Here is a 13,527-nt window from a genome sequence, read left to right as displayed (position 1 = left end):
TGTGTATTTAATCCAATAAAAATAAGTAATCCACAGGTAGAAATTCCATTGATAATGGTTTATTCTTGTCATTATAAGAAGAGATGTTAATATCACCCACATTCAGCTTTTGCACTTTTACACTTGTATTAACACTGTATTAATGGATATTAACATCAGTCAATAATATCAATGTTTTAGATTAACAATAATAATCAAACTATTGACTTCCATCTTCATATTTTTTTTTATTTCGATGTTTACATGAGTTTCTTTTAAGAATATTAATTTTATATCATAGTTTATATGTTAATTGCCGTCACCACAAATAGAGGAAAATCATATAAAGAACCATGAAGTGCACAAAGCTGACCAATCACATCTTGCATAACAATGAGGAGTCTTTCTGAAATGAAGGCCTTAAAAGGACTGTTGGGTGGAAGTGATGGATTTGTCTGTAGGAATAAGAATAGTGTAAAAACTGAACATATCCCTTTTTTCCTTTTATAACTGTGACGTGTCACATTTATCTAACCCCTCAGTCTTCTTTTTGGTTGGATGCATCTTGCATTCAGTGTCAAACTAGGCTATTTCACCTCCTAATGAAACCTTTTTATGCCCCGAAAATAGAAAGGCACCCATGACGCACAGCAGCTCCCCAAAAAACGCCGTTACGCACGTGTCGCACCTGCGCATCTCATCTGCACACATGCTGGGGGTGTCGGGCCTATTTAAAACCTGCTCCAGGGGAGTGAGGGGACACAGACCTGCAGGCTCCGGGGACCGAGCACTGCAGCAGAACACGCACAGATGAAGACGGACGGATGTGCGCAGCAGCAGAGCTGCAGGAAGCAGAGTCTCATCGAGGATGCGCGCAAGGAGCGCAGCGGCAGCGGCAGCGGCCCCGGCGGGTCCGCGGGCTCCCCGGGGCCGCTGGGGCCCCCGGGGCCCCCCCGGCCCGGAGACGGCTTCGTGTTCGAGGACAAGGACGGCAAGGTCGTTCTGAACGTCCTGTTCGCCCTCAGCGATGAGAAACACGCGGGGTTCTTCAAAACCGGCAAAATATTTGAAGTAAGTCTCACGTGAACCTACAGAAGCGTATTGTATTCACTTGAGAAAAAAAAAATCTGCTCTGTTTTTCTGAATTCATGACTTGCAAGAAGCTGTCAATCACTTGAGAGCTGGATTTCATGGAAGCAAACAGGTTCCTGTCCAGTTTAATCCAGTTTTATTTTGCTTTTGGTTTGAAACATTGGGAGATACTCACGTCTTATACTCTTGTCTTGTCTCTACTCTTGTTATATAGATGGTATTGTTATTAGTTTGTCGACTTTGCGCAGGAACCTCAGGACTTTGCAGTTGTTCAGACGGAAAGCCCATTCTGATTTGCTGGACATTATCTCGTTAATTCAGATAACAGAGCAGATTTTTTTTTTAATTAAAATTTTATCTCGTTAATTCAGAAAAGCAGAGCAGATTTTATTTTTTATTAAAATATTATCTCGTTAATTCAGAAAAAGAGAGCAGATTTTTTTTAATTAAAATTGTATCTCGTTAATTCAGAAAAACGGAGCAGATTTTTTTTAAATTTCAATTTGATCTCGTTAATTCAGCAAAACAGAGCAAATTTTTTTTTCCTCAAGTGAATGCAATACGCTTCCGTATGAACCTCCTGGAAAAAAAAGAAAAGAAAAATGACCTTTGTTCATAAGTTCATAAGTCTTAAAACAACTTTTGAGTTTAAAACAAAAATAAGTTAGTAGATAGAAATGTTCCATATTTTTAAAATATATTTGTCCTTACTATAACCACTGGCACAATCAATCAGGTACTAACTAAATTTAGACCAATGCTGGTCAACAGCTTTTTTTGAATAGCTGTAAACATGGTTGAGGATTTTAGAGTTAAAAAAACAACAAACAGAAAAACAGAACCAGACCATAAAAACTGAGTTTGACCGTTCCAAGTTGAGATTCTTGATCAAAAAGGAGATGCCAAACTTAAAATGAGTATCTCAGAAACTAGAAGACCCATTAGAATAAATCTGGTATCAAAATAAAGGATATAGGAAGAAAAACAAAACCATTTTTGTTGGCATCTCTCTTTTGATTGAAATAGTAAAAATTTAGCCCTCCTCTAGTAATCCAATCTATAAAAGCTCTTAAAACACATTAGGGTTAATTAAGGTTTGCAGTATTTTAGTAAAGGGTGTTTTAATACATTTCAGGCTGAAAGAGTCATTCATTCCACATTTGCGATGAGTGAAATAAATCTGGTTGTTAAAGGCTGACAAACTGGTAAAAATCCAGTCTCACGTCTTCTTTTTCTTTTTTGACCTCTTGCTTTGGTTAGACGTTTGAGGCCAAGCTCCTCCACATCGAAAGCCGGCCGCGGAGGAAGTGGAAGAACAGCCCGGCTGACCTGGAGTTCTTCCTGAAGTGTGAGGTCCACAGCTCCGACCGGGACGTGTTCATCAACTCGCTGAAGAGAGTGGCCGATGACGTTCGCGCCGTACCGGAGGAAAAGGGCAAGAGGCAGATTTTATTCTCGCACTTTTCTGCACCTGCAGCCACATATGTTACTCAGGCACTCATCCATTTGGTTTTTTCCTCACAGTTCCCTGGTTTCCTCGTCACATACGAGACCTGGACAAGTGCAACATGTTAATCACCAAATTTGATCCCGAGCTGGACCATGACCATCCAGTGAGTACTGAGATATTCACTCCAAATATATTGAAAAAACAACAGAGACTTTGAACTTATTTGGGGACCTTTTTTGGATTTTTTGCTTTTAATGGACTAATGATCTGAATCATCGACTATATTAATGAATGTGTTTACACAGGACTTGATTATTTAATGTATTATTCATTTTTGTTCTATTGATAGACATATGTTAAATGATTTTGAATGATGTAATCTATTGACCATATGAGGGAGGGAAGGGGAGAGGGTGTGCTGTTGTTTTTTATTTTTATTTACTTTAAAAAAAATATATATTATTATTATTATTATTATTATTATTATTATTATTATTATTATTATTAATATTATTATTATTATTATTATTATTATTATTTATTTATTTATTTTGGTTTAATTAATGTTATGAAAAGTAAAAAAAGGGGGGAAAATATTGATAATTATATTGTTATTGTAAATCTTATTTCTTTTTTTTAATGCCCTCAATAAAGACATCTATACAAAGAAAAAACAACATCTTACTGAAGTTAATTTAACATCTTTTTCATCTTTTCTCAGGGATATAATGATTCAGAATACAGGAAAAGACGGGCTGCCATCTCCGAGCTCGCCTTCAGATACAAGCAGTGAGTCACATTTGGGAAGAAAAGAGAAACTCATCTTCATGTAGAAGTTCTGTCCTGAACTAGCTCCGTGTTGCAGGGGGGAGCCGCTGCCCTCAGTGGAGTACACGGCAGAGGAAGTTTCCACCTGGCGGCAGGTTTACCAGCAGCTGCGGAGCATCTACCCCAGTCTGGCCTGCAGGCAGTTCCTGGACGCCCTGCAGCAGCTGGAGAAGGAGTGCGGCTACGGAGACGAGCGCATCCCTCAGCTCCGGGACGTGTCCGCCTTCCTGAAAGGTGACCAACACTTTCCTAGTCAAATTAGAACACGCTAACGATTTCTATTCAATTACCTGTTAAAGTGAGCGTCGTGATTCTATACCATGTCTGTAGGAGGCTAAACTTACAACTATATAAATAGATATAAAGCATGTTTTCATATAACTAAAGGTATCACACATCCCCAAAATCTTGTGTCTGATTGCTTTAAGTTTTATTTTCATACAAATGTAATAAACTGGTTGCAAACACATCCAGTCTAAAGAAATACACCTCCTTAAACGTAGAAAAGGTTGAAATCAAGTAACAGAGAGCAATAAAAAAAGGTCCTCCTGCTATGAGAGAGGTGCAAAAAGACAGAAGAAGAGGTTGCTCAGTTTAAAAGGACAAGCAGCGCTTTCAGAGTAAAGTATGAAATACGTGCATTTGATGAGTAGAAGCAAAAGAAAGTGATTTTGTGCTTTTCAGAGCTTTTACTCTCATTCAGAGCCATCTACAGCGTTTTGTGTATTTAAAATGACTAAAAAGTTACAATAAAGAAAGTTATTCTAAGCAGGATATGATAATGCCCCGTGCACGGTTGCACGTTATTCCTGTACTGAATGACATCCATGTGAAGAAACAATGAAAAGACAGGAAACAGCTGAAAACACAGATTCTCTGTGATTACTCATACTTGGATGCTTTAAAAAAAAAAACGATACATGTTGTTGAATGATTTTAAGAGTAATATCAGAGTTCTGAACCCAAATAGTAGTAAATTAGTATCAATGTAGCATTAGATACCAGTCAAACCAGCACAAATTTCACAACAGGGACCCTTTTATGCTAAAAAGAACTTGAAAAGCTTCAGAGAAACCAGGAGAGGACAAATATTCATATTAAAAGAACAGCAATCACAAAGAAATGAATATGTGGCATGAAAAGAATCAGCAGGAGAGCTACCGGTGCTAGTTTACGAGCAGCGTTGCCCTCATATTTGAGTCAGGTTAGTTATCATGTTTTAGAGTGAAGCCAAATTAAAGGTGACATTTTAAAGCTGGAGTGTCAGACGGGATACCAAAAAGATCTTTAATGTTCGCCCAAGAATCAGCTGTTGAGACATTCATCGTAATACACACTTAATTACGCAATAGTGTGTTTTACAGTGTAAAATGTTCAGAAATTACTAAAAGATGAGATTTTAAATCAAAGATCTGTTGTAGCTCTTTCATTTAAAAAAAAATAATTGTCCAAACTACAATTGGTTTATTCAGAAAGGGCAGGAGGATTGTGGTGTTTTTTGTATTTATTTACATACAGTAATTGAAGTTATATTTCAAGCGTCTGCTTGTCTCCTCAGAGAAAACCGGTTTCCAGCTGCGTCCAGTGGCCGGCCTGCTGTCGGCGAGGGACTTCCTCGCCAGTTTGGCTTTCCGGGTGTTCCAGTGCACCCAGTACATCCGCCACTCGTCGGCGCCCATGCACTCCCCCGAGCCGTGAGTTTCCGGCACGTTTCCGGAGCGTTTGTTCTGGCTTTCACCCGCTTCTCCCCCTGACCCGGGTTGATCTTCTCCAACAGGGACTGCTGTCACGAACTACTCGGCCACATTCCCATGCTGGCGGATAAAGAGTTTGCCCAGTTTTCTCAGGTAATTACACGGCGGTGCTTTTTTAAAAATCTTTTTTGATTTCCAATAAGTCTGCACATGAACTAATTACATCACCTTTTTAAATGTCACCAGGAGATTGGACTTGCCTCTCTTGGAGTTTCAGATGAAGACATTGAGAAGCTGTCAACGGTAGGGTTGAAGAATAAAAATACATGTTTCTAAGTTGTTATGCAATCCACTTTTATCCAATATTAGAAAACAATGAATCTGCTAGTAAAGTAAATTAATAACACTAATATATTGAACAGATACAGCAAAATATATGTCTTATTTTGTAATGGCCACACTTATTTATTTGAGGGTACTCATTTTATTATGCCACATATATTCTAGGATCTTTTTGTTTGTAATACAATATCACATTATCTCAAGGAGGCATGTGTTTCATGACTCCTGTATGTTATGATTTCTTATAATAAAATACTTTTATTTTGTAATGCCAAATTATGTCAGGGGTCTTTTGTTTTGTAATGCTATTTATTTAACTAAGGGAACCTTTTTTGTAATGCCTTATTCAATTGTCTTAGAGGACTTTTATTTTGTAATGGCTCATCAAAGAAGCTTATTTTGTCGCGTCACTTCCAGGATTATCACACTGGGCTTTTATTTTGTGACTTAAATTTTTATTTCAATGGTTCTTTGTTTTGTAGTGCCACAAAATAATTATTGATGAATTAAATTTTTTTTATTTTTCAATGGTACAAAGTTTCTTGGTGGACTTACCCCCACACCAGGAGATCCATATTTTGTAATGCCACATAAAATAATTTTCAAGTTAATTTTCCTAATGCCACATGGACTTTTTGTGGAAAATGTATTGCAACATTTATTTAATATATTTTATCATATGTGACAATAAATGTCACCTTAAAAAAAAACATAAATAATCTGAAAAACAGTTATCCAATGAAAATTTTTTTTTTTTAAATTAGATAGCAATCTAGTTAACTTTATACATTTTTTCAACAATATAATATCAATATTTATTTTAAAATGTGTTTCCTTCCATCATCATTCCTTTCTTCTTTGGTTTCATTTATTAAGTAGTTTTTCTGCTGACCACCAGCTGTTCTTTTTGGGCTTTTCCTGCCATCTGGTGGTCAAAGTAAAGAACTGCAGCTCATCCTGGACGTGTCCCTCTGACCTTTAGTTGCACCTTCTCTCTGCAGTTATACTGGTTTACTGTGGAGTTCGGCCTCTGCAAGCAGAACGGAGCAGTGAAGGCTTACGGCGCCGGACTCCTCTCCTCTTACGGAGAGCTTGTCGTGAGTGATTTCTCTTCTGCACACAAATGTTTAACTGCATTGGCTCAGTGTGCTGACGGCGTTTTCCCTGGTCCTCCCAGTACGCGCTGTCCAACGAGCCAGAGTACAAGCCGTTCAACCCGGAGGAGACGGCGGTCCAGCCGTACCAGGATCAGACTTACCAGCCCGTCTACTTTGTGTCTGAGAGTTTTGAAGATGCAAAGATGAAGCTGAGGTACGTTCTCACAACCGCTGCACATTTAACTGTTCGTACTGAGCTCAAAGACAGTTACAAGTTGCTTTTTGCTTCCACAGTCATCAAAAAGTAAATGGAGTAATGGTACAATTTGAAGAGAACTCCATAAGCAGTATTACGGTTTTCAAAAATATCAAACGATGTCATCTTCACAAGAATATACTGCTTTTTTGCCAACAGAAACCCCCTCTGTGGACGTTATTGATGTTCTGTTAAGCTGTTTATGTTCTGAATAATTGTCTGAGTTTATCAAATCAGGGTCATTTAAACCCGATTCCTTAATTTGCTAAAATAAAGGTTTTTATTTCTGAATGCACAGTCGGTTTCAAATGCCTCCAGAACGCAGGAAGAGGCCTCAAATCTGCGATTCGTAAGCCCCCCACATATTACAATTCCCCATTCAGCTTCTCTTACAGCACAAACCCAAAGCCCCGACAAACATGCCAAATATACCGTCTCACCCACAGCAATATTTGCAAAGCTGATAATTTTGCACGTAAGGCCATGTTTATTCTTTTGTGGCACTTTTCCACTAGTACCTACTCGGCTTTACTCATCTCAACTCGGCTCGACTCAACTCGACGTGGTTTCTTTTCCATAACAATTCAGCACCTGGAGCAGAAGTAGGAGGTTGGAGTGAAGCTGCTGTGACGTATTTGATTGTGTGATCTAAACGAAGAAGACAACAACACTAAAGATGTAGAACCTGGAGGAGATGATAAATGTGCTGCTGGGTCTGTGGTTTGTGTTCGATATTAAGTAAAAAAATGAGAGTGAGAGAAGCTCAGTCAGCTGGTAGCCGCGAGCAGCTATGAAGTGACGTAGCTCCTGGTGGATCTGGTCATTCCTTATCGCCCGTCTAGATCCCTTTTTAATTCTCTCCTCACCCACCAGGTTTCTGCACCTCAGAGTTGGATCATAAAACAGACTTTTACGCTCCCGTTGCCCGTCGAATAAAATGAACAAGAGTCAGAGTCAGAGTCGCTCTTTCACTGATGTCACATCCTGACTCAGACGTCTGACTCCAACCCCCCGACCAATCGATGGCCTGTAGTGTGATGATGTCAGATACAGCCGACTCAGTTAGAACCTCGGCAGAGTAGCTACAGAAAAGTATCTACTCAGCACGTTAGACCCCTGGTGGGAAAGAACCAAACGGAGTGGAGTGGAGCCGAGCCGGGCTGAGTAGATACTAGTGGAAAAACGCCATTGGTTGCAGCCTTCTTCTTCTCTACCTTTGTTGCAAACAGGAACCTTTTAAGAGCACCAGTGAAAAACATCCACAGGGAGCCTTTAATAATGAGAGAAATGCTTTATGTATCCAATGTGTCTTTTAAAGCAGCATGTTTTTATTTCTCTCCAAAGGGAGTACTCTGCCAGCATCAAGCGGCCCTTTGCGGTTCGCTACGAGCCCTTTACCTGCAGCATCGAGGTCCTGGACCACCCGAGCAAGATGCAACACGCTCTGAGCCAGATGAGGGAGGACCTGAAGACCCTTCACTGCGCCTTGGAGAGGCTGAGCTCGTCTTAAGACGAGGAGGAAGCGATGCAGACGGAGATGCTCGACTCAACCGTGCAGCTGAGACCGATGAACACAAGAAACGATACGTTCTAGCTCGTTTTTGTTTGTACGTATATACAGCGGACATGATGTAAAAAGGAATAAATGTTTATTTTCTTGAAGATATGGCCTCAAAAGTTCAGTCTTTTCAACATTCAAGAGACAGAAAAAGCTGTTTGCAGGCAGGAGGTGCACAAGAAAAAGCAGCAAACCACTACAATATACGGCTTCTTCTGGTTTCTAATTCCAAACCAACTATTTGCTTTTGGAAATTTCTTGGAAGCCATTTATCTTTGTGTGTTATTAAGCAAAGGGAAGGAGTGAATTATGAATGATTTAAGTATCAGGTTCCGTGCGCTGGTCAAGGCCAGAGCCAGTGCTGAGGCCCAGCGCGCCGGTGGGGCCAGGTCACCGGGACCTCACAGCCGACCGCAGCACGGTCCGCAGGGCTGCGCTGCTGACAGACGCTCTTCTCTCTCTATTTCTCTTTCTGCGTACGGCTGCAGAAATTTGGCCGTCTGGGTTGTTGACCCGCGGCCAGCGTTTTGATTTCCACGCAGGCGACAATGCATGTCAGAGCCGTGCACGTCAAAGCTTACCCTCAAGAAGACAAATCATCTCCATCTGCGGGGTTCGTAGAGCAACAGCGTCATTAGGACGCCGGCTGGCAGAACCCCTCGCGCTGGCCACCTTGAGCTGGGAAGCACTCCCTTCCCATAACTCCGCTGCACAGTAAATCAAGACTCGCTCCAGCTTCGCTGGGAAAACCTGTGTCTGCAGAAAATGTGTCTTGTGAGTGTGTGCGGGGGTAGGGGTTCACCCTTTGTACTTGTATCTCACTTTATATCCAGCGCACTGAAATTCACAAATCCTCCATGAAACCACCACCAGGATGCAAATCTGCTTCATGCCAAACAAAGGCAGGTCGCCCCGGCAACGGGCAGACCACTGCAGAGATCCAGTGAGGTCCTTTGCATCTTACACGCTCACCGCAAAACCCAAATATTGCATCATACAGAATCCAAGCAAAGAGTGTTTCCTTCGCCGACGCTGAGGCCACCTCGTCTTCAAAGACTCCGGCTCCTCGGGGCTGGAGGAGGGTCACCAGGTTCGCCTCACCCCTCGGGCCTCAGACGGATCACTCAGCCCGCAAAAGCCAGGGCTGGAGACTTTGATGCATTAGATGAGCGGAGCTGTGACAATGCTCGAGTCCTGAGAACAGGCCTGACTCTTCTCAACCCAGAGGGAAGTTAACAATCTGTGGCTTCACTCGTCGGCAGCCAGGATGGGGTAAAAGCCCGGGATGCATCGATCGGAAACATCCAGACCAACCACGAAGGTTTACAAATATGACTGAAGTTACTCTTGAGTTTCACTGTGACAAGCTCGGCAAACAAGCTTCAGATCTAAAGGCAAATAGTATCGACTAGGGCTGTTCGATTAATCGATTTTAAATCGTAATCGCGATTTTGTAATTAGAACGATGTTAAAATGTGAAAATCGTAAAATCGATTTTTCACTTTTTTTTTTTTTTTACCTTGTCTGCACACATATTAATGATTGATACCATATTAATGATTGATGGAAATACCTCTCAATACCTGCGACAAGTGCCCCACCGGAGAGGCTCTTTAGTGTAGGAGGGGGCGTTGTAACATGCCACCGGGCATCCCTCAAGCCAGATGCGGTAGACCGGCTCGTGTTCCTTGCAAAAAACTTGCAAATGTGAATAGCAAATGTAATGACTGACATTACACACCTCTACCTCCTTCATGGGTTGCATTATTATTTAGCATGCAAAGACCCAGTTTAGTTTAATTAGAAAATGTCTTGTTTTATTTAATTGGAAATATAACTTACTGTATGTTTGCAAGTGCTGATTTGCTGATTTTTTTTTTCAGGAGATAAAACTTTATATTTTATTATATTTTTTAAAACTTTTTTTCAACTTATTTTACAGAGTTTTGCACTTTATTCATTCATTTTTGGTTTAATAAGAGCAAAGTTTGCACTTAAAGCCCAATGGGGCAAATGCCTTTTGTCAATTCACAAAATAATCGTAATCGTAATCGAAAATCGGATTTTGAGAGAAAAAAAAATCGAGATTTTATTTTTGGGCAAAATCGAACAGCCCTAGTATCGATCTCTCCAGGTGAGAGAAAAACCTGGAGACCGAAGGGAAATCATGTCCAGGTCAAGTTTATCCAAAGATGAGAAGCAATAAATAGCGCTCAGAAGAATCTCACATTGGCAGAAATGTGGAGTCGTACCAGGCCAGGTAGACGCGTCCCATCCATCACGTGCTGGATGCACGCCAGTCCTTTGTTTCTGCCTTGATCAGTTAGGAAGGTAAGAGTCTGCAGATGCAGATGACTGCAGAAAGGCTGCGTGTGGAAACTCGCAAAGGGTGAATCAGGTCCACCTTGGTCTGCAAAACAAAATGAATCCATCTGAGAGAACTGGAACATTAGGAGTGGAAGAGAAAGAAAAATAAAAAGCACATCATAAGCTTGGCATGGTGGAGAGGGCTTTGAGGTTCACCCTAAGACAACCGAGAACATCTGGCCAAGTGAGGAACACTCTAGAAAGAAGACCCTGTCATTATGCAAGTCTACCTTAAAGACTTCTGAAGAGAAACACAGAGATAGGGTTAAGCTTTTAAAAACACAAGAACAAGACTGGGCTTTTTTGCCAGATGAAACTAAGATAAACAGGAGCCAGAAAGTGCAAAAAAGAAACTAAAAAACACTAAAAGCTGCTCATAAACAGCAGGTAGATCATCCCATAAAACTCACAGATGTTACCCAAGAGAAAGAGGCTGATCAAGACGGAGCAGATGGTCGACAATCAAAACAAAAACATTAAAAAATGTTTAAAAAAGGTCAACGGACATCCCTGTTTCTGATCACACCATCAACAACCAGGAGCTCCGTGGAAGACACCCCAAAAATAAAAACAATCGAGTGCAAGACACGATGGAGTCTCCACCCTATCAATACATCCTGGAGAGGAACGTTGGGCTAAAAGCACTAAAGCATGTCTGACTGAGGGAATAAAGCTTCTTTGACCTCTGATCTAAATCTTCTTTTATTTCCACAAAGATGCAAAAATGCAGCGTGGAGAAGAAACCCTTCAAACCTGAGACAGAACAGTCTGCTCAGGAAGAGTGAATATGAGATCATCAGTCTGATTTGTGTTAAACAAGGAGCCCATATTGATGGACGCTGCTGACTTTCTTCAGTTTCTAGTTATTTCAGACACAGGTGGACGACTACAAACACAATGTTTGTGTTTGTTTCTAATCATTCACCTTTCTGGAGTTGAAACTAAGACGCCCACCAACAAACAGCAGCTGAAGACGGTTGCTTTAAAGGTTTGGAAAAGGATCAGGGTGCGAGGGGACACATTATCCGGTGACGTCCGCTGGTTGATCTATGAAACATCTGCCGTACTGTCTTATAATAACGTGAGACTTTTTACTATTTCATGAAAAATAGCTCATATTAAAATTTTTTTTTTTTTTTTAGTTGAGACGTGGGCTGGAAAAAGTGTGCTAAAGAGAAACACCTGGAGGAACATTTTACAGGTAATTAAGTTAACTGGAAGCAGATCAATGACACGGTCGGGTATCGAAACATCATCTTAGAGGCTATTAGAAGTAACACTGGGACGAGGCTCATCCATCAGCAGAAAAGGGTCTGCAATTTTGAACTGAAATTGTTGCACAATTTGTCATTTCTACCCTGGAAAGACTTTGTAATATCTTCACAAGAATCAGAGAACCTGGAGGAACCCAGTGTGGATCGGAAATAGCTGAAAATCAATACTGGATTGAATTCCCATGAACGTCAGCTCCTTATATGGCACGGCATCGAAAACGGGGATAATTCTGATATGGAGATGTCTGTTTGGACTTCTGGAAATCAATAACAGTTCACCGTTCCATCCATAGATTCAGGCTAAACCTCTAACACGCAAAGAAGCAGAAGCACATAGCACAATATGTGAATATTATCCAGAAACGCTGCAGTCTTCTCTGAATCAGAGCTAATTTAAGGTGAAGAAGGTCGGGTCAAAGTGGAAACCTGTACTCACGACATAAAAAGTCTCTGCAGAAATCAGGGATGCTGACAGCATGATGGTGCTTTAGAGTCTGAGGAATTAAATTCTTCTTCAGAGTAGGCCTTGCAGCTTTCAGCAAAACAAGGCAAAACTGTTCAGGAACTCTTCTCCTCTGATTCCAGACATTTCCAGACAGAGGGGACAAGATGATGGGGCAAATGTTGCTTTTTGAAATGTGTTGCTGCCACAAAAATGTCTTCTTTTTTTTTTCAGGATGTTGTATTTCTCTTGCCACCAAAAGTTTTCTGCATTCTGTTGTGAATACAACCCGAGTTCATCAGGTCAGGAGAAAATCACTTCCCAGCTGCCCCAAAAAATGCATAAACAGTTGGGATGACCACGAAAGTCCACTCAAAAGCAGTGATGGTGCACTATTTCTTCTCTTTCTTTTTTTTCCTTTTTATCTTACCCTCCTCTTCTCATCAAGATCACCACAAATCGTTTCATGCTGGGAAACCCCTCGCAAACAATTCGACGGGGAGATTAAATCAAACACCGGGCTCAAAGAGCTCTAATCTCGGTCTTTGTTTCCCCTCATATCACGCTCCTCATTATTTTTGTTTGGGCTCTTTTTGTTGAGCTCGGGCTTAACGTTGGCCCGGCTAAAGAAGAATTATCGGAGGAGGGGGGGGGATTAGGAGAAAAGGTTTGGTGAGGACTCCAGGGCCGTCTGATCTCGCTTTCATCCACCTCGGTTTATTATTAGTGTGCACACCAAGACGAGCGATCGAACCGCTTTAAGAGACACAAAAGCGTTATTGAGGTTACATGAAGTGACATCTGAGGCCCCTGCTTCCAGGAAAGAGGTGAGACTTTGAAATCCAGCAAGGGTTTCCAGGAACAGAGCAGAATGCTGTTCAGCCGGTCAGCCATCAGATGGTGTCCTTGAGTCACTGCACTTAAAAACCCCTCTGAGAATCGTGAACCACGTTTCTAAGGAAAAGTGGCAATTCCCCCATCCGAGGCTGCTTTTATTCTTGGATGAAAATGGCAGCCTCCTTCTCCAAACGCAGCTGCTCCAAGCACCACCTGCACGTAAAAGACCACAGGGGAGTTGTTGAAACAAAAGCAGGACCCGGGGCGGCATGTTCTGCGTCTGTGGATGGCGGTGGACGCGCCGCTTCCAA

The 13,527-nt window shown here is 41.3% G+C and overlaps 1 protein-coding gene across 1 annotated transcript; it reads left to right on the top strand.

The window, feature by feature from the left end:
• The first annotated feature begins 218 nt into the window (after positions 1–218).
• On the top strand, positions 219–8,400 carry th2 (tyrosine hydroxylase 2). The gene is made up of 11 exons (XM_061714069.1): positions 219–1,050; positions 2,332–2,506; positions 2,596–2,684; positions 3,243–3,310; positions 3,387–3,583; positions 4,908–5,043; positions 5,127–5,196; positions 5,290–5,346; positions 6,387–6,482; positions 6,563–6,696; positions 8,083–8,400. The coding sequence occupies exons 1-11, from the start codon at positions 790–792 to the stop codon at positions 8,246–8,248; spliced, it is 1,449 nt and encodes a 482-aa protein (XP_061570053.1). The 5' UTR covers positions 219–789; the 3' UTR covers positions 8,249–8,400.
• The last annotated feature ends 5,127 nt before the right edge of the window (positions 8,401–13,527 follow it).

Source organism: Cololabis saira, chromosome 23, assembly GCF_033807715.1.
Source record: "Cololabis saira isolate AMF1-May2022 chromosome 23, fColSai1.1, whole genome shotgun sequence".
Classification (NCBI taxonomy): Eukaryota; Metazoa; Chordata; class Actinopteri; order Beloniformes; family Belonidae; genus Cololabis; species Cololabis saira.
This window is presented reverse-complemented; position numbering and strand designations above follow the sequence as displayed.